General features: G+C 40.7%; 1 protein-coding gene across 1 annotated transcript in view; it reads right to left on the bottom strand.

Moving 5' to 3' along the window:
* Window positions 1–20,837, bottom strand: part of JPT2 (Jupiter microtubule associated homolog 2) — a 198,697-nt gene extending 177,860 nt beyond the window's left edge. Inside the window, exon 1 of the mRNA XM_044089296.1 lies at window positions 20,654–20,837. Coding sequence (XP_043945231.1) covers window positions 20,654–20,709 — 56 coding nt within the window. The 5' untranslated portion in view covers window positions 20,710–20,837. The remainder of the gene's footprint in view (window positions 1–20,653) is intronic.
* Window positions 20,838–22,092: the final 1,255 nt, after the last annotated feature.

The raw sequence follows: 22,092 nt of genomic DNA, 5'->3' as shown, positions 1-22,092 counted from the left end.
TGGCGTAGCCAAGGCATCACTAAAATAAGCACAAGTACTCTCAAGATTTTAAAAGTATTCTCTAAAAGACCAGCCACAATGAAAGGTACAAAAATATTTGATAAATAATAAAATAGAAAATGAGAATACTAAATATCCAAGTGCAATAAACACCACACTTTCAATCACAGCAGAAATAACACACACAGATGGACAGAAACAGAAAAACATTACTGAACTAATCTCAATGCATTTCCTGACTGCCTAAAGAATAACTGTTCCCTAGCCAACTTAATACAGCAAGGCAAGATTAGATGTAGAGATGCTTACTTCCACAAGGCATGATGATTAGCTTCTAACTAACTGAACTCAGTGACAATTGTGATAACAGTCACAGATTTTTATATCAGGTTCCCAAAAAAGAAAGAAAAAACAAAACAAAAAAAAAAACAAAGCCAGCTGCTGCGCGAGTCACTGTTTATTATAGAATGACATCACATTTGATCACTTGACTTTTGGTACAATACACAGTCAGAACTTTGCCAAAATCTGCTGCAGTATCTGAAAGCTATAGAAAATTTTCAAAAACTTCTACTCTTCCCTTCCAGAATTCTTTGCTTAAACATATACACAAACACTTCTGATACACATTTTTAACACAAGCATCTGTACAAATGTGATAGTCAAATGGCAAAATTTACAAAACTCCAGCTAACTATGCTGGCATATGTAATACATGCACTGCCCTATTTTCCCCTGGTACAGATGGCAATACCTCAAATCATCACAATCATATCTCAGACTAAGACCTAATATTATGTTGTTTGAGACATGGTTGCCAAGATTCACACTCACACTGGGCAGCAACTGCAACTAGTACAAAATAAATTAAAAATGTGAGATTTTCAAATGAAAAAGGAAAGCAGCTTTTTGCCTCACCGTTTCCAGTGGAAAACATTTTCTCATATTTAAGTAGTTTACTCCCAGCAGTGAAAGAACTGACTTCAGTAAAGTTAAAGCATGGCAGACAAATGTAACATGGCAGTCAGCACAGCTAATACTGCAGGAATGTAGCAATCTGGACTATAGATGGGAATAAATTAATCATGATAGGGTCAGCAGTAACACAAGAAAGCATGTGTGTGTGCAAAGAGTAATGACTAAATTTTCTGCCCTAAATGAAAGCAGAGTGTAGTCAAAAATGATAGAAAAGTAAAATTTCATGAATACACACACATATATATTACACACTTTTTTTCATGAATACACACACAAAAATATATATACAATTACACACACACACACACACACACACACACACACACACACACACACACACACACACACACACACACACTGAATTATTTAAAGTGTACACACCCCTGTTAAAATGCCATGTTTTTGTGACATAAAAAATGAGACCACAATAAACCATTTCAAAACATTTCTCACCTTTAATGTGACCTACAACCTGTACAATTCAATTGAAAAACCAACAAATCTGTTTGGGGAAAATATAAAACAAAAATAATAAACGTACAATAAGCTGGTTGCATAAGTGTGCACACCCTTAAACTAGTACTTTGTTGAAGCACCCTTTGATTTAATTACATCATTTTCAATGTTATGAATGTCAGTATTTTAAAGTTTCAGTGCAATTATTATTCAGCATTGTCTTTTCGGTAATATGAAATTCGCAATTTTGGAATTTCGATGTTATAAAGTTGTTGTTGTGTCTTTCGGCTTTTCCCAATTAGGGGTCGCTGCAGCGGAACTCCGGTCCGCTAATGACTGGCAGTAGATTTTTACGTGCCGAGTTGCCAGCTCTGACTCACAACTTTCAACGAAGGTACTCCCATTTACGCACGTCTCCATATAGAAGACGCTCTAGCTGAGAATCGAACAAGACAATGTCTTACTGTGAGGGGACAACGCTACCGCAGCACCACCGCAGTTCGATGTTACAAAGTATTGCTCAGACAAGCTCCTCGTGGTCCTGCAGAGTGGTCCTAGCTACAGAGAACTCAGAAAAACGACTACTTTCTAGATTTAAGTATCTTTGCTGTTTTTTTTACTTGGAATAGCTTCTGTAGCTTAACCTGAACAAGCTTAAACTGTTTTGTAGCCTGTTTGCTGCATTATTTTAAAATCTGCCCTTAAAGTTACTTTTTAGTCGCATTTGATCGAACGTTTGTTTGTTTGTTTAATTTAACTGTTGAGGCTGCCCACTAAAGTGTGCTAGCCTGTGTAACTGATTTATCACTGTTTCTGCATTTTCTGTGTGTTTCTATAAAAAAAAAACAAAAAAATAATACTTGTTTTCCCGCCTCTCCTCGACTAGTTTAGACCAGTTTACAGGCATTGCTGTATTCTGGGCTGTGGTGTAGTTCCTGTGTTGTCCATTACCTTACTTGGATAGAAGTAAGTTTCTTTGCTCACCAGTGGGAGTGGGGAGCCTTGAGCAGCCTACCTGTCCCTGTAGGAAGTGACCTCAGCACAAGAGCTGTAGCAACTGGTTGTTTTGGACCATTTCTAGCTCTTTTGTAGTTCCCTGTTTAAAATCCACGTTTGTGCGGCTTTACGCGTTTGTGTGCATAGAGCAGCACCAGTTAAACTTCTTCTGGCTCTACCAAGTCTGCTCTTCAAATTTTCCCTTAAGGAAGCTCTACTCTTAGTATAATCAGACTACTCACTATATTATAAGCCTAGCACTTGTTCTCAAAACTTCTCTACTAAGTAAGCACTCTCGTACTAAGTAAAGCACTACATCCACCTACCATCCCTTTGAATATCCACTTCCCCTTAAAGGCACAGCACTCCCTTATACTGTTCTAGCATGTCGAGTGGTAGATTACTGGCTTCAGCTGGTTAATCTGGGTATCTTGAGACAATGCTACAATTGTCTCATGTACACAGACAACCCTCTCCTCCTCCCAACAAACACAAATACATGTGAGAGATGCAACTACATAGCCAAACTGGAGGCTGAACTCTCTCAACTCAGGGCTGGCATGACCAGACAGGAGGAGATGGTAACCACACACACAACAAACCCAGTCCCACATAGACCTGCCACAACTGCAAACCAAACACATAAAAACACAAAGACATACTCGGAGGCTCTAATAAAAAACTTACCAAAACAACAGAGGCTCCCAAAGTAGATATCCAAAAATCCACCACCTCAAAACAAAACACATGCAACACATACTTCAATAAATCAGTGTGTCAACCAATCACAGTCCTTAAGGCCAAACACCATGCCTGATAAACTAGTAATAGGTGACTCTATAGTCAGACACACTGATGTCCCGCTTACCAGGCTGAACAAGGAGAGGGTGACTGCGAGCTGCCTATCGGGAGCTAGGATACGCCACATAACACACACACTCAGGTCGCTCCAAAGCAAGTACAAATATGACTCCGTCATTGTCCATGTTGGCGTGAATGACCCGAGACGTACCTCCCTGGACTACATGAAAAGAGACATGGAGGAGCTCTCCGATTATGTAGCCCAGGCTGGTATGACCCTGACCAGCATCTTGCCCTCACCAAGAATGATGCCACAATACAAAGACAAGATGATCAGCTTTAACAATTGTCTTAAGTACTGGTGTCATTCTAAGGGGATCCAATGTCTGTCTGCCTGGGATGACATGTTGGACAAGCCACGCTGCTTCGCAAGGGATGGCTTACACCGGTCAACACTGGGCTTCTGGATATTGGCTAAGGCTCTTGCCACCCCCATAGTGCCTTTTTTAGGCAAGGCTCAAAAGACAAACCCACCTCCTTAGAAAACAAAAATGAAAAAAAAAATAAGGGTAATGCTGCTCAACGCCAGAAGTCTAAATCTCAAGATGCAGGCACTCGAAGAACTCCTCAGCATGGAGAACATAGACGTCTCTGCAGTAACTGAAACCTGGTTCAAGGCTCCTGAGAGCACCCCAGCGCTACCAGACTATACCTCGCATCATGCTTTTCGGCCCCAAAACCCGGGCCGAACCACAAAGGGAGGGGGAGTGTCCATATTCATCAAGGACACCCACACCTCCAGGTTAGTAGCAACACATGAAGCATCAGAGACCATACAGGTGCAACTAACCATAGGCAAAACTGCTATACAACTGGTAGCATGTTACAGACCACCCTCCCCAATCTCAGGAACCCCACTCAGCCTTCCTGAAGACATTGGAGGATATGAATGTATCACAAAATACCATCATACTGGGAGACTTCAACTACCCAAACATAGATTGGGTACATTATTCTAGCCCTAACACCCTAGCCCAAAGGTTCCTGGAATTCATAAACTCAAGTGCACTGGAACAACTAGTCACCTCTCCCACTAGGGAAGATAATATACTACACCTGATCACAAACACGGGGACAAAATGCTCCACACCGGAGGTATACCCCTCACTAGTGAGATCTGACCACAAACTAATCACCCTGGACATACATATCCCACCTCCACCCCCAGCACAAAAGACCACAGTAAAAAACTTCTCAAAAGCAGACTTCACTCTTTTTAAGACTGAGTTGGTATCCTTTAAGCCCACTGGGCCAGTGGATACCACATCCCACAATGCCGAATCCTTCACAAATGCTTTCTATGGACATCTCCAATGCATGGATCATGCAATCCCAAATAAATCCAAGTCCCTCTCCACCAAAGGCAAGCGTCCTGTCTGGTGGACCTCAACCATTACCAAATTGTACAACAAAAGAAGGAAGCAACTGCATGTCAGAGCAAAATCCCATAAAGGGAAGACATCTCTTATCAACATTAGCAGAAAACTACGTTCTCTCATAAAAACATTCAAGGCCAACTTTGAGAGAAAAATCGCTAAGGACACTAAAGATAACCACAAAGCCTTCTTTAGCTATGTTAGAAACCTGGGCAGAAACCCTCAGATATGCTCAGAGTTAGTTCACAACAACAAAAAATACAATGAACCCACAGATATTGCCAACATTCTGGCTGACCGGTTCAGTGCAAATTTCTCCCCTCCCTCACCCCCAAAAGAAGAAATACTTATCCCAGCTGAATGCAATCTCCCTGTCATCTCAGATGTCCAAATGAGAACCGCCCTCAACAAAGCTAAAAACACAGCATCAATGGGACCTGACGGTATCCCAGGTTGCGTGCTATGTGAACTCCAAGAGGAGCTAAACCCGCACATAAAAATGCTATTTAACCTTAGCCTTACTACAGGATATGTACCTGAACACTGGCGTACAGCAACAGTGGTCCCACTCCTCCACAAAGGGGGTACCTCTACAGACCCTGGGAACTACCGCCCCATAAGCTTAACCAGCCTGGTCTGCAAAGCTATGGAAAGAATCATTATGGAACTCAAACAGAGACATAGGGGACCTACAGACACTTGACCCCGCCCACTTCAGCTTTGTAAAGGGGCAGATCCTGCCTTTTGAACCTGGTTGACTTTTTCTAAACAGTCACTAGAGCCATTGATGTGTGCAAAGCAGTCCATACAGCCTACCTAGACTTGGCTAAGGCCTTCGACACAATACCCCACTCAGGCATCATAGATAAGCTCAACAGCTTAAACGTAAACCCTTATGTCACTAGATGGGTTGCAAACTGGCTAAAGGACAGAACCCATAAAGTTAAAATCGCTGGAGCAATGTCAGACTCAAAGCCAGTCACAAGTGGTGTCCCATAGGGATCTGTCCTGGGACCCCTCTTGTTCGGCATTTATTTCTCAGATGTTAAAGCAAACATGGGAGGGTTGTGGCTGACAAAGTTCGCAGACGACTGCAAACGAGGCGCCATAGTCGATACACCAGCGGACACATACATCCTACAAAAAGGCCTCACAGAAACGGACAACTGGTGCCGGAGTCACGGCCTTAAACTAAATGCCAAAAAATGTATGGTCATCCCCTTTGGGAAAAACAAAGTACCCACAAATTATCACATAGACAGCAACCCACTGAGTACGGAAAAAGTAATCAGAGACCTAGGGACCCACGTCGACAGCGACCTCTCATTTGACACCCACGTTGCCAAAGTGGTTAGAAAAACATTCTACCTTGCACACCTCATCATGAAGGGATTCGCATCCAGATCCAAGGATGTCATTGTACCCCTATACTCCTCCCTCATCAGACCCATGATTGAGTACAATGCCCCATTTGGTATATACCTCACCCGGCATTTACAACAGCTGGAGAGACCACAAAAGTACCTCACCAAGAGGATCAAGGGTCTCCAACATATGTCTTATTCTGCCAGACTAAAGAAACTTCAGCTCTATTCAGTAGCATACCGCCTGCTCAGAGGTGATCTCTGCCTGACGTACAAGGCCATGTCCAATCAGGATCTGATGGACATGCTCCACCTCAAAAAATCCAAATCCATCAGGACCACGAGAGCTAAAGACTTAAACCTCGGCACAAGTATGAATAGGACATGCTGGAGGGATAGATTCATAACCCAGAGGCTTCCCATGCTTTGGAACAAGATCCCAGTTCATATTAGGCAGAGCCCTCACTGACTCTCTTCAAGAGAAATCTTGATGAGTGGATGGGAGATCGTAAGTTTACCCCAGGGGTCACATCTGTGTTACTGCTAGACAGGGGCACAGTAAACTAATTCTATTATATAAGGGGACCTTCATTGTGTCACTACTAGACAGAGGCACAGTATTCTAAATTTATTCTGTACATTTTTGTACCATTTCATGGGGTGGCAAAAGCCACATCACTATGGCTAGGCTTACAAATGCCCCAGGGCAGATAGCCTAGTACTAAACTATGAAACTATGTATGTATCACATACATACAAGGGTCTACTTTGGAAACACGAAATTTCAAAACCTCGAACTTCACAAAGTTGAGAAAATAAGATCGAAGTTTTGAAACAAACTGTTTACATGGAGATCGCTGTAGAGTGCAGAACAAGAAATTTACCATTCTCTTCACTGCAGTATGACCTCGGAGTTGGTATATTTAATGAGCAGGGGTGTGTAGGGGGCAATAATTTTATTTTTTATTTAAGTTTTGAACTTTCAAAACTTCGATGTTATGGTCTCAACCATATAAATTTCAAAGTTTTTAAAGTCCGAGATTCCAAATTAGACCTATATATATATAGATAGATATATAGATAGATATATATATATATATATATATATATATATATATATATATAGATAGATATATAGATAGATATATAGATAAATATATATATATATATATATATATATATATATATAGATAGATAGATAGATAGATAGATATATATATATATATATATTTTTTTTTTTATTCATGCATAAATATACGCCAAAAACTTTGTAAATAAGCAGTTCTTTACTTGCCAGCTAAAACTAGACTAAGTATATTCATCCTACAGCAGGGCTCCTACCAGCTAAAATACATAGTAAGTTTTCGCCCACAGGCGGGACTTCTTATAGAAATCCTGAGAGAGGACAAGTGTGCTTGTAGTGTATTTTTAGCTGACAAAGCATTACATTCACAAAATTTAAGCATGTTTTTTTAAGTCAATTCTTAAGAAAAACCTGGATTAGTCTTCATATATATATATATATATATATATATATATATATATATATATATATATATATATATATAATGTATTTATTAATTATATACATATATGCACAAGCCTATGTTTCAGAGAGACTTTCATCAATACATATTCCATCAAAACATACTGATGGTGTACTTCCTCGGACTATAGCAATGCAAGTGAGTTACAATACAGTATTCATACCTTTCACTTACATTACTAGTGGACAGCACGGACAACAGTTTTGACAAGAATGGGTTACGGTGGGGTAAAGAACTTTGCCCTTTTCCACACTCTTAAGCAAGCCCTGGTTATTACAGTTATGGTTGTGGGGAGGCTGTGTGTGTGTGTGTGTGTGTGTGTGTGTGTGTGTGTGTGTGTTTTCCCTTTTATAAACACTGAGGAATGGCTTATAACTGTCAAATCTAACTGTCAAATATATGTGTTAAGAAAACATCAGTTATTCAACACAGACATTACAGGCGCACACAAATCCAGGTAGGCAGCGTTCCCCCAAGTACACTTGACAGCCTACTTTTAATTGAGACTTTATCACTTCCTGTGTTAAGAAACAGATCATTCGTCTGGCAGTTGCCTTAAAGGATTAAGGAGACGTTTATGAGCAGTTTTCTTGTTGTCCAGTGGTTCATAGGTATCTACTAGACTAATGACCCTGGAACCTATACAAACCTAGCCCAAGAAATTCCCTGGCATAATGCTACCTGAAGTTAGTTTCCAGTGCCCTGGTAAGACAAGGCCACTGAGGTGATCCCTGGGATGACTGTCACCCGAAGTTAGTTTCCCGTGCCCCTTTCAAGCAGGGCCAGTGAAGTGATTCCTGGGGTGAACTTCCTGCTGCCCATTCACTCAAGATTTCTCTTGAAAAGGGCCAATGAAGTGCTCTGCTTGACGTGAATGGGGAGTTTGTTCCAGACTATGGGAAGTCGCTGGGTTAGGAACCTGTCCCTCCAGCATGTTCCGTTTATGGTGGTAATGAGGTTTAGGTCCCTGGAGTGTATGGCGCGGAGGGATTTCTTTAGGTGGAGCATCTCTAGTAGCTCACGGTCAGACATGGCCTTGTAGGCCAAGCAGAGATCATCTCCAAGTAGGCAATATGAGAGAGTATAGCTGGAGATTTTTTTTTGTTTGTGTCAGTGCAGAGTATATGTCTAAGGCCTAAGACCCTCTTAGTTAGGTATTTTTGTGGCCCTTCCAGCTGTTTTAAGTGTCTAGCAAGGTATATACCCAAATGGGGCACTACATTCAATAACAGGTCTGATCAGGGACGAGTAAAGAGGGCCTAATAACCTCTTTCGTTCTGGATGAGAAACCTTTTGTGATCAGATGTGCTACATAGAACGACTTTCTGCTACATAGGACTTTCTGACCACAATAGCGATGTGGTTATCAAAGGAGAGGTTGCTGTCAACCTGTGTACCAAGGTCTCTTATCACACCTTCGGTTTTAATGGATTTCCATCTATGTGGTAGTTCACGGGCACCGAATTTTTCCCAAAGGGAATAAACAATGCAGTTTTTGGGATTGAGCTTGAGGCCATGGTTCTTGCACCAGTCATTGGTCTCAGTGAGACCTTGTTGTAGGATGTCTACATCCATAGAAGGATCTACTATTGCTCCCAAATTGCAGTCATCTGCGAATTTGGTTAACTAGAGTCCTTTTTTGTTGACTTATACTTCAGAAAAACAGATGCCAATCAGGAGAGGACCCAGGACAGATCCCTGTGGCACGCCACTTGTAACTGGTCGGTAGTCAGATTAATAATCTGCTACTTTTACAGTGTGGGTTCCATCAGTGAGTCAATTGGCTACCCGTCTTGTGACATAAGGGTCTATGCCTAGTTTATTAAGTCTATCTAGGATTCCTGAGTGAGGAATGGTGTAGAAAGCCTTGGCAAGATCCAGGTAGGCTGTGTGCACTACCTTGCCCTCATCCACAGCTCCGGTGACAGACTCAAAGTCTATCAGGTTGAGCAGGCATGATCTGCCTTTCACAAACCCAAACTGCATGGGGTCCAGAGTTTGGTGATGGTAGTTCCCAGCATCTGTGGTCACTCCCCATTCATGGAGTGGGATGACCGTAGCAGTGCACCATTCAGCAACCACAAAGCCGGAGTTGAGGCTGTGACTGAACATGGTACTCAGGTGTGGTACCAGTTCATTTTGCAATTCATGTAGGAAACAGCCCAGGATATTGTCAGGTCCCATGGAAGCTGTATTCTTGGCTTTGGACAATGTAGTATTTACCTGTGATAATAGGGACCTGGCATTCCTTAAGAATTGAGATTGGCCCTCTGAGGGTGAAAGGGGGGTAAAGTTCACACTGAACCCGTCAATCAATATGTTGGCAAAATCAGTTGGTTCTGTATATGTACTGTCATTGTGCTGTGACTCAGAGCATATCTGAAACTTACCATGTAGATTCTTGACATAGCTATAGAATACCTTGTGGTTGTCTTTAGAATCTGCAACAATTTTGTTTTCGTAACAGGCTTTAGATGATTTGATAAAGGATCTCAGTTTTTTCTGAGGCTAACAAGGGAATTTTTCCAGTTTTGGGATTTCACTTTTCTGCAACAGTTTTTTTTTTCTTCTGTTGCAGAGTTTGTTAATGGTAGGGGTCCACCAGACTGGTTTCCTTTTTTTGAGGAGTGCATCTTGGTTCTGTTTGGTATGGCCCGTTCCATGCACTTATGTATGTGCTCATACAGTGCACTGCTGCATGATTCGGCAGTTATACACCTATTGCAGAGAACCAAACCAGGAAGTAAATGCACACACAGCCAGGAAATGGAACAGCTTGTTGTAAGTTCACCAAGGCAGATTCAGTAAATCCAGGTAGGCACCAAACGAATTCAAATAATTCCTTTATTCAGAACCACAGAATAATAACACACAAGCGCTTTCGCTCAGAGGAATTCTGAGCTTTATCAAGTGACACCATGCTGTTGAATCAGGTGTCTTATATACCTTGAAAATCCTAGGTTAATTAGAAAGCACTACCAATTAACATTTTAAAGAGACTATGCACTATTCCACATGCTTAAAAATTCCTTTAAAACAAAATATATAAAAAATATAATAGGTTGCTTAAAATAATGCATTAATGCATCTGTCACTACTAAAAATGCTAATAGCTTAAAAATAAACAAAACATTGTGCACTGTTTCCATAGTGTTTAACTTTGTAATAAAAAGTTGCACTTCTTTTGAAAATTGGAATAAGATGGAGTGACTTGACGTACCAACTGTTGTTCGTGTAAGTATAATATAAGGCTAATGCCTAGTATGGGTATGACAATATTTTCCTTTTCTTGGTCTTGTTGACAACCCTGCTGGAAAAAGAACACTATATCTTAACCAAGTTAAACTATGCTGTACAATAGGTCTTTCCTTAACATAGACTTTGTATAGTGTAGCATTAAGTGAAAATCATGCCCATGTGTATGAGTACTTGCCATAAGTAATTGTGTGGGGAATGTCAGACTAAAGTCTTGCCCTTCTTAGTTTCAGTAGCGGCTTGATACTGATCAAACCGTTAAGCCCAGGGGGTCTCCCAGCATCTAACTTTAATTGCCAGAGGAGTTCTCGATATTCTAAAGTTGATTCCCAATCACCCCCCCTGGCATCAGGCTTAACTTGCTCCAGTACCATAAATTTCAGTTTTATGTTTGGACAGGTCAGGGAGTGCTTATAAAAAGCGTTGGTTTCCTTCTTTTTGTTTATATCATAAAAATGTTCGTATATCCGCTTGCGGAATTCCCTTTCCGTTTTGCCTACATAGAAACTGCTGCATGTGGTGCAGAAGCCTAAATAGACCACCCCCTTGCTACCACATGTGAAATGGCCTGCGGGGTAGATTTTAAACCTTCTAGATGGAATGGTGATACTTTTTTCTTCCAAGATGGCATGGCATTGGCTACGAAGGTTTGCACTCAAGGGAAATGGAGGAATCTATAAGAAAGTACTGGCCTGTACTTGCCCTCTTTGAAGAGTTTAAGGGGCTATTGCCTGACCAACCTTCATTTGTAAGGAGAAGGGGTACCAATCTCAAGGAAATGTTTGAGAAAAAGCAGAACATTACAAGGAAAACTAACCCAGCAAGAAAGGGAACATTTAAATGTGGGGCATGTAGCCAATGCCATGCCATCTTGGAAGAAAAAAGTATCACCATTCCATCCAGAAGGTTTAAAATCTACCCCGCAGGCCATTTCACATGTGGTAGCAAGGGGGTGGTCTATTTAGGCTTCTGCACCACATGCAGCAGTTTCTATGTAGGCAAACGGAAGGGAATTCAAGCGGATATCTGAACATTTTATGATATAAACAAAAGAAGGAAACCAACGCTTTTTATAAGCACTCCCTGACCTGTCCAAACATAAAACTGAAAATTATGGTACTGGAGCAAGTTAAGCCTGATGCCAGGGGGGGTGATTGGGAATCAACTTTAGAATATCGAGAACTCCTCTGGCAATTAAAGTTAGATGCTGGGAGACCCCCTGGGCTTAACGGTTTGATCAGTATCAAGCCGCTACTGAAACTAAGAAGGGCAAGACTTTAGTCTGACATTCCCCACACAATTACTTATGGCAAGTACTCATACACATGGGCATGATTTTCACTTAATGCTACACTATACAAAGTCTATGTTAAGGAAAGACCTATTGTACAGCATAGATAGTGTTCTTTTTCCAGCAGGGTTGTCAACAAGACCAAGAAAAGGAAAATATTGTCATACCCATACTAGGCATTAGCCTTATATTATACTTACACGAACAACAGTTGGTACGTCAAGTCACTCCATCTTATTCCAATTTTCAAAAGAAGTGCAACTTTTTGCACAAAGCAAGTTTTATTACAAAGTTAAACACTACGGAAACAGTGCACAATGTTTTGTTTATTTTTAAGTTATTAGCATTTTTAGTAGTGACAGATGCATTAATGCATTATTTTAAGCAACCTATTATATTTTTTATATATTTTGTTTTAAAGGATTTTTTAAGCATGTGGAATAGTGCATAGTCTCTTTAAAATGTTAATTGGTAGTGCTTTCTAATTAACCTAGGATTTTCAAGGTATATAAGACACCTGATTCAACAGCATGGTGTCACTTGATAAAGCTCAGAATTCCTCTGAGCGAAAGCGCATGTGTGTTATTATTCTGTGGTTCTGAATAAAGGAATTATTTGAATTCGTTTGGTGCCTACCTGGATTTACTGAATCTGCCTTGGTGAACTTACAACAAGCTGTTCCATTTCCTGGCTGTGTGTGCATTTACTTCCTGGTTTGGTTCTCTGCTGTTTGACTTCTTTGCTGCTTTTTTCACCATGGCTACTGGATTGGACACTTTTAATGCTGCGGAAACACCGGAGGTGTTGCAAGGAGCTGACAATGAAACTCCTGTTACACGCACAGAATTTAATGAAGTTTTACACGCTTTAAAAGAGCTTACTTCTTTGTTAAAATCTAATGGTACAGTTTCGCCAGCATTTGCTTGTAATCAACAGCTTGCAGCCAGTGCTAGAGGCAAGGCATCCTCTGGGCGTGCAACAACAGAACTTTTCAAAGGTTTACCTACCTTTGATACAACAGGAACACGTGGGGGACGAGGAAACAATGAAGTTAACCATGAACAACTTGAATTAATCGAGGAGAATGAGAATACAAGGAACAACAGAACTGGGAATAGACCTAGTGACTTTAATTTTTCTAGATGGGCTGGACAACAGTTTGGCTTTTCTAAAGGTACTGTAAACAATCACAATTTTTCCAAATTTGAACAAGACTTTGATGAATTTAAAGACAAGCTATACTTGCTCAAATCTAACCAGCTTGAGATTGATTACCTTAGAGAATGTTCTAGGGTTAAACGTATTCCTAAAGGTTTAAGGTTTTACAAATTTCCCAATAATGTGCAAGCAGGTACTCCTTACTATGAAAAGTTATGTGACATTTTGATAGAGCAGGTGTGGAAATGTTGAACCTAATGATTTCTGAATATGAATGTAAAGCTTGTTCATTATTAGAGGATTTGGAAATATTGAATACTAAAATAACAACTGATGCAGACTTTCTGCTTTTAAAAGTGACTATGATCTAATGTTTAACAAAGTTGATATGTTTTGTGACAAGGTTTTAAATAGAAAATTGAGAAAGCTGGAAAGAGACTTGGCAGAATACAGGGAAGGGGTGGCTTACCCTGCCCCTAACCGTTATACCAAAGGAGTGTCTAACAAAGTACCTTCTGTAGTACATGCCCAAGAGGAAAATGTTCACGAAGAGGTGGAAGAGTCACCTCGAAGAAGTGAAAGGCTAGCTGAAAAGGGTAGGAAGGGTGTCAACCAGGATTTTCAGCAGAACCCCGGGAGGCCCGGGGTTTGGGGACACAAACAGGCACCCAGGGCATGGACCCGCAGGTAGTGAATGAGGAAAGTTTTTTTGAAGTAACACTAAACACTTCAAACACAGAATTTGCTGTGGACCACATTAACAGTATTAAAGGCAATGGTATAGGGGGCCTTAATGACATGTGTACTATTTTAAGAAAGGATAACTTTGCCATTTATAATTACACGGACTTAGAACTGGATGACTGGGTGTTTGACGTGTTCATGCGTGGCTTGCAATTTGTGCCTTCTAGACCTATGAATCTTTCACAGTCCCTGGTTGAGTTAAAACTCTTTACCAGGGGTTTGAATTTAAAACACTATTTTAAGGGGCAGCAATTTATGGAGACAGGTCCAAGCCGCAGAAGTGTATTTAACCCCCCACTACACCCACTCGTATCTTTTTTTGAGAATTTGGTAGAAAAGGATTTTAGGAAAATATCTATGGACAGAAAGACTTCATTAGCTGGCAACTTCTCTAAAGAAGGGTTCAACTTTATTAAACAGTTAAAGGACAAAAATGTAAGGATAATGAAGCCGGACAAAGGGGGAGGGGTAGTGTTGATGTTTGCTGCAGACTATGAGGCTTACATTCATAACATGCTTCAAAATGATGGGCAATATTCAACAGTCTCACGAAATGAAGTCAATATTGCTCTAGCGCAAATCAACTACCATTTGTACGATTTATTGCTGCAAAATTCCATCAATGAGAAGCTCTACAATTATTTACATGTAGAAAAACCAAGGATACCGGTTTTGTTTGGCATCCCTAAAATTCATAAGGGAACTAACCCACCAGCATTCAGGCCAATAGTGGCAGGGGGAATCACGGAACCCATCGGTAAATTTATTGATTGTTTGACTAAGAGATTCACCCCCCTGCTTACGCATGTATGCAAGGACTCCTGGCACTTTCTGTGTGATTTTCCTACTACCAAGTTTTCTCCTGACCTGTTGCTGGTGACCATTGACATCAAGGATCTCTTTTCTAGCATTCCACATGATGAGGGTCTGGACTGGTTTGGTGAGTTTCTCACCAATGAAACCGATTTGAACAACAGACTAAGCAACTTGGTCATTGAATTCATGGAAATCGTATTACGTAACAACTTCATCTTTTTCAATGGAGAACTCTTCAAGCAAAGTAAAGGAGTAGCAATGGGGGCATACTGTGCCACCTTTTACGCCAACGTGGTGCTTCACATATGGGAGCACAAGTTTGTACTGATTCCCCCCTTGGGAGCAACATCTACTACTCTACAGACGTTACCTTGACGACATCTGCATCTTGTGGCAAGGGTCTGAGGATGAGCTTTTGAGTTTTTTTTGCTCACATCAATGCAAGTACCAATTTTCTGCAGTTCACTCACTCCACCGATCCAGACCAATTACATTATTTAGATGCCATCATATACAAAAATTACTTGGAGAACCGTTTTCAATCTAAGCTGTATCGCAAACCTACTTTTTCCAACTCTGTTCTGCACTTTGAGAGTGCACATCCTTTTTTCCAGAAAAAAAGGCATTGTCAAAGGACAACTCATCAGGGCAAGCAGGATTTGCAGTGGACATGACGACTACATGGCAGAGGTCAGGTTTTTGGAAAGTCTGTTCTTAGAAAGGGGCTATCCTCTGGACCTCTTCAAAAGCCTGGTCGAGGAGGTAAATTCTACAAGAGGAACTGTCTATCCACCCCTTCTGGGTAAGGGAACGGGCATACCAGCCAGCTATGTTCCCGTTATCAACAATGAATTTAAGAACAGTTTTATCTACACCTACTCTTTGCACTCAAGGGAAATGGAGGAATCTGTAAGAAAGTACTAGCCTGTACTTACCCTCTTTGAAGAGTTTAAGGGGCTATTGCCTGACCAACCTTCATTTGTAAGGAGAAGGGGTACCAATCTCAAGGAAATGTTTGAGAAAAAGCAGAACACTACAAGGAGAACTAACCCAGCAAGAAAGGGAACATTTAAATGTGGGGCATGTAGCCAATGCCATGCCATCTTGGAAGAAAAAAGTATCACCATTCCATCCAGAAGGTTTAAAATCTACCCCGCAGGCCATTTCACATGTGGTAGCAAAGGGGTGGTCTATTTAGGCTTCTGCACCACATGCAGCAGTTTCTATGTAGGCAAAACGGAAAGGGAATTCCGCAAGCGGATATACGAACATTTTTATGATATAAACAAAAAGAAGGAAACCAACGCTTTTTATAAGCACTCCCTGACCTGTCCAAACATAAAACTGAAATTTATGGTACTGGAGCAAGTTAAGCCTGATGCCAGGGGGGATGATTGGGAATCAACTTTAGAATATCGAGAACTCCTCTGGCAATTAAAGTTAGATGCTGGGAGACCCCCTGGGCTTAACGGTTTGATCAGTATCAAGCCGCTACTGAAACTAAGAAGGGCAAGACTTTAGTTTGACATTCCCCACACAATTACTTATGGCAAGTACTCATACACATGGGCATGATTTTCACTTAATGCTACACTATACAAAGTCTATGTTAAGGAAAGACCTATTGTACAGCATAGATAGTGTTCTTTTTCCAGCAGGGTTGTCAACAAGACCAAGAAAAGGAAAATATTGTCATACCCATACTAGGCATTAGCCTTATATTATACTTACACGAACAACAGTTGGTACGTCAAGTCACTCCATCTTATTCCAATTTTCAAAAGAAGTGCAACTTTTTGCACAAAGCAAGTTTTATTACAAAGTTAAACACTATGGAAACAGTGCACAATGTTTTGTTTATTTTTAAGCCATTAGCATTTTTAGTAGTGACAGATGCATTAATGCATTATTTTAAGCAACCTATTATATTTTTTATATATTTTGTTTTAAAGGAATTTTTAAGCATGTGGAATAGTGCATAGTCTCTTTAAAATGTTAATTGGTAGTGCTTTCTAATTAACCTAGGATTTTCAAGTTATATAAGACACCTGATTCAACAGCATGGTGTCACTTGATAAAGCTCAGAATTCCTCTGAGCGAAAGCGCTTGTGTGTTATTATTCTGTGGTTCTGAATAAAGGAATTATTTGAATTTGTTTGGTGCCTACCTGGATTTACTGAATCTGCCTTGGTGAACTTACAACAAGCTGTTCCACTTCCTGGCTGTGTGTGCATTTACTTCCTAGTTATACACCTATTATCCATTTGCGTGGACTGTTTTAGAAGCCCAAAGTTGGCTTTGGAGAAGTTTTTTTTTTTTTTTTTTTTTAACAGTGGTTTCCTTTGATGGAAGTGCGAGTGGGATGTGATGTCCATGGTGATAAGCTTGTGGTCAGATCTGACCATGGAGGAATTGACTTCAAGTGTAGAGCAACAGTCACCCATGTTGGCAACAACCAGGTCAAGGATATTTCTACCCCTGGTGTAAGTACAAGTTGGTCTAGGGCGCTGGAATTCATGAATTCCAGAAAACGTTGAGCTAGTGAGTTGGTACTTGAGTAATTTTCCCAATTAATGGAGGGGTAGTTGAAGTCTCTCAGTATAAGGGTATTGGGTTGTACCTTAAAATTTTCTAGTGAGTTAAGGAATATGGAGTGGGACTTGTGGGACTCTTGGGACATGGTGGGGGATCTATAGCAGGCTACAACCTGGATTGCAGTTTTACCCAGTGGTAGCTGTACCCAAGTATCTCAGATGCATTATGCTGGGCTATTGGTCTGGAGGTGTACGTATCTTTTATGAATATGAAACCATCTCCGCCTTTACTGCTTCGGTCTGGATTTGGGGGTAGAAAAGTGTAAGAATTATAGCCTGGCAAATCTGGGGTGCTCTCCTGAGACTTAAACCAGGTCTCGGTCACTGCACAGATGTCAATGTTCTCTATCTTTAGGAGTGCTTCAAGCGAGTGCATTTTGAGATTTAGGCTTCTAGCATTGAGTAGCATAACCCTAAGATTTTGTTTGCTTGTGACTGTTACGGGGATAATTTTGTCTTCAGGACATTGCCTAAAAAAGGCACTATAGGGTCAGCAAGAGCTTTGGCCAGTATCTGGAATCCTAGGGGTGACAGGTGCAGGCCACCTCTGGTGAAGCATCGAGGTCTGTCGATAATGTCATCCCAGGCAGACTGATACTGGGTCCCCTTAGAATGACACCAGAAACTTAGCCAATTCATAGGTAGGCAACTAGGCTATAGGCCCAAGGGCCTACGTAAGCCTGGCCAACAAGGTGCCCTGGCTTATACCACCGAAGAAAGTTATTTTCCTGTGCCACTGTCGAGCAGAGACACAGAAGTGATCCCTGGGGTGTATTTCTTATTTCCCATCCACTCAAGATTTTTCTTGAAGAGTGCTAATGAAGAACTTTGCTTGACACAGATGGGTAGCCTGTTCCAGAGTATGGGAAGTCTCGGGGACAGGAATCTATCCCTCCAGCATGTCCTGTTTAATGTGGTGACAAGGTTTAAGTCCCTAGAGCGTATAGCTCGGAGGGATAGGATTTCTTTAGGCGTAGCATGTCCAACACCTCTTGGTTTGACATAGCTTTATATGTTAGGCAGAGATCACCTCGGAGTAGGCAAGTAACCATTTTCTGTTTGTACTGTGGTATCATTCTGGGTGAGGGTAGGATGCAAGTTGGGTTACCACCTGTCCCTCTTTGGCAGTTATGTCCTAAAAAAAATGGCAAATGTCTTGAGATTTGGGGACAAAAAACATTTCCCAAGTCTTCTTTAACAGTGGCATGTTTTAATTTTGTATCTGAAACACTTAAATGTTGGAAGAAATAGATTAAAATGCAAATGTTACAAGAATAAGCTTTTATTTTGGCAAAAATGAGTTATTTCCTTTGCACTGGCCGTGGGTATTTTCCGTCCTGCAAAATCGCATCTTTATAAAAACGCTATCCGGTTGTTGGGCATTTGTAAAGGTGGCAACCCTAGGGATAAGGTTCGATTCCCTCAGCCTCCACTGACTGTGTCACTTTGAGCAAGTCATTTAATTGGTTAACATTCCCCGGACCGAGTCTAAAAAAGGTCCATGGCGATCAGTGCTCTACCCCGGACAACAAATACAAATAAATTACTGTAAATGCTGGCTGTCATCCTGATATAGAGCGCCGCTTACATTTAAAAAAAATTGCACGTTTCTAAAGTTAAAAAAAAAAAACACAGATTTACAGACCTTCTGTATTTTGGATCTGCTACTCAAAAGTTATTAGCCAGACCTAGACAACTGTTACTCGGTTTCATTTGCACCAAGAAGTCTCTGGTTGTTCTGTTTGTGTGCAATTACAGTATAAAGCCAATAATGAAAAAATGTTGGGAGGGAGAATATTAAATGCGAGTCACACCGGGGAGGTAGCTTCGCCTCGGAGTCCGCTGGCCCTTCTACACCTATTCAGTATTTTTAACAGCTGTCCGTACACAGCCAAGTTGCTTACTGATGGGTTTAAGACCGAAAGACAACTACATCCAGACCATCATTGCGGATCAAGCTAAGAAAACGCCAAAACTGTGCTTGGCTGTAAGAACAAGCTCTCAATTCAAGAAAAATCTCAGCCAAATCAGGTACAATCCCAGAACTAATATTGAGACAATCGGGGTCATATCAGTACTTATTAACTTGAGACCAGGCACCAGTTTCAGGAGGAATTAAGAGGGAAAGTAAAAGTCGCTTCAAAATCAGGGGCAATTAATAATTATGACTGAACTGTACGAATTGAGTGGTGAGCTCAAGAAAGGGTCCAAGTCGCCCGCCACCGTGAACTGAATTAAGTGAGTAATCGGAATAATAATACAGGAATTCTTGGAAGTGCAACTGAAATACTTAAATTCCTAGAAGTGTTCACTCTCTTCCTTGAAACACACCTCTTCAAGAGCGGACAAGAGATAAAGGAGTCCCGAACCAGTGCGACAAAATTCTATACATTTCCTCAATTTAAAACGTATCTTGTATGGCAGGGTATCGGTGTCACCACACAAAGTACTGCTGATTCTGCTGTTCGAAACCCTTGGATATTTATATAATAAAGATCGTTGAGTCTCTAAGCAAGGAAGAGTGCACACCAATTGCGCTCAATATTGCATTTCAAGAAAGGTAAACATAAAAGTGTAAGACCCAACTCAATGATGATTTAAATGTTTGTACCGATTTACGTGGAAATATTTTGTTTAGTATAACAAGTGTCTTTTGGGCGGGGGGGTGTAAAAGAAAACGTCCAAAGAATCAACCGGACTGGTTTATTACCGCAGGTATAGAGGGAGAAGTAGTTATTCTGCATAGACATTATAAAACCTAGGTAAAACTTCTGTAATTCAACAGACTCCCTTGATGAGAAAAAGTACTTCCTTACTCTGATGATTTAACTACAGGAACCAGCAGTAACTATGGAGCATGATGGTGGGTGTCACACAGGGTTAAAAGCTGATGTGTCAACGTTAAATGTGGAGAATCAAGGGCGGAGGCACTTATGTGTGCCTAACAGGATGCCTACCGCAAACCGATCCTATTCCCTTACGCAGAAGGAATATACTTTAAAATTGATTTTCTTGTCGTACTGAAGACACGGATTAATCACTGCGCTTTTAAACGTATTCTCACTCTTAAAAGAAGACACCACCAACTTCAGTAAATAAAAGTATCATGCCACGGCGATTTCCTCTATTATGTAAAGTGATTAGACAGCTCCTCACTTAGCAAATGTCAACATTCAATTCTTACAGTAATTGATTAGCCTCATGTAAGTTTACCAACCTGGAGCTAGGTCTGGCGCTTTCATCCATTCCTTGAAATGTATTAGTGGAAGTCATAGTGTAAACGATTTAACTATAGTGCGATACCAAATATATTCAAAACAAATTCTACAGTAACTCAACAAAGATTAATTTGGGCCCGACTGCCGCCAAAATAGAGGAAACAACCCTGCTAACACTATTTTTAACAGTATCATCGATTAGGTAAAGCAGATGTCATTCAAAAAAATGTCGAACTCCGATTGGTAATTGCTTCACCCATTCCGCTTTTACTGAAAGTTTCATTGTGACATCTCTGTTCGAACCGCCCTTTGAGAAAGAGAGGATGTTACTGGGTTTGACGGGAATAACTCCGCCTTTCCTATGATTATAAGGAGGAAGATAACAATAGTTTTTGTTTTGGTTTGTGTAACTGCGTCTATAACTTTATATTAAACCGTCACTAGTACTGGAGAATAATGTGGATCGATACATGTTGCTTAAAATATTAGTACTAACTTGATTAGTTGACAGAGTAAGATAATGCAGATTAAAAACTTGTAGCTTCTTACGTAAAAAGAAGTTAATGACTCTAATTGTTGCCATTATTTGTTAAAATAAAGTGTAATCCCATTTTTTTAGGAGTGATGGAGCAAAAAATAGAGGTATGGGTTAGCAACGGGGCATTATTATATTGTAGTACCCCACGTGGTAAGAGTGCGTAGAAGTGGGCGTGGCCTCTGTGATTGACAAAAAAAAAGGTCTGAATTTTTTTATCAACTTTTTACTGCCATTCTTACTTTTTTAGGCTGCGGTGGTGCAGCGGTTAGCGTTGTTACCTCACAGCAAGAGATTCTCCTGTTCGATTCCCGGCTGGAGCTCCTTGTGTGTGGAGTATGCATGTCCCCACGGTCGAGTGACGTTAAAGGCATGCAAGTAGGTGCGAGCGTGAATGGGCTTGCCTTCTTTGAAGGTTGAGCATCGGGCTGACATATCGGCACCGTAAAATCCACTGTCAATCATGAGCGGACCGGAGTTCCGCTGTGGCGACCCCTAACCGGGGAAAAAAAGCCGAAAGATATACATACTGCCATTCTTACTTTTAGTTGTACATATACAGTATGAATCATTTTTTTCACGTTTGCTGACATTGCAGACCAATAGCAGGTCTTTGAAGAAATTATATAACTTTTTAGTTTTCAGGGCTTAATGTCCCAAAGTGTTGCTGTCAATGAAAAGGTATTATTTTTCTTTGTGTACTGGATATGTTTTGAGTTCATTGTACACAGTGAAGTGCGTATCCCCTGTGCCACAAACAGTAGACAAAATCTTGAATTGCTTACAGTTGAGGAAGTTGAAGCCTCACCATAGTATCTCAAGTTCAGAACTTCCTGTTTGTTTTGCCCTAACTCTCTAGCTATCCATATCCATATATTACAGGAAAGCACGTTAACTTTCTAA

This window comes from Protopterus annectens, chromosome 12.part0 (assembly GCF_019279795.1).
Source record: "Protopterus annectens isolate FY-2018-M chromosome 12.part0, PAN1.0, whole genome shotgun sequence".
Taxonomy (NCBI): Eukaryota; Metazoa; Chordata; order Ceratodontiformes; family Protopteridae; genus Protopterus; species Protopterus annectens.
This window is presented reverse-complemented; position numbering and strand designations above follow the sequence as displayed.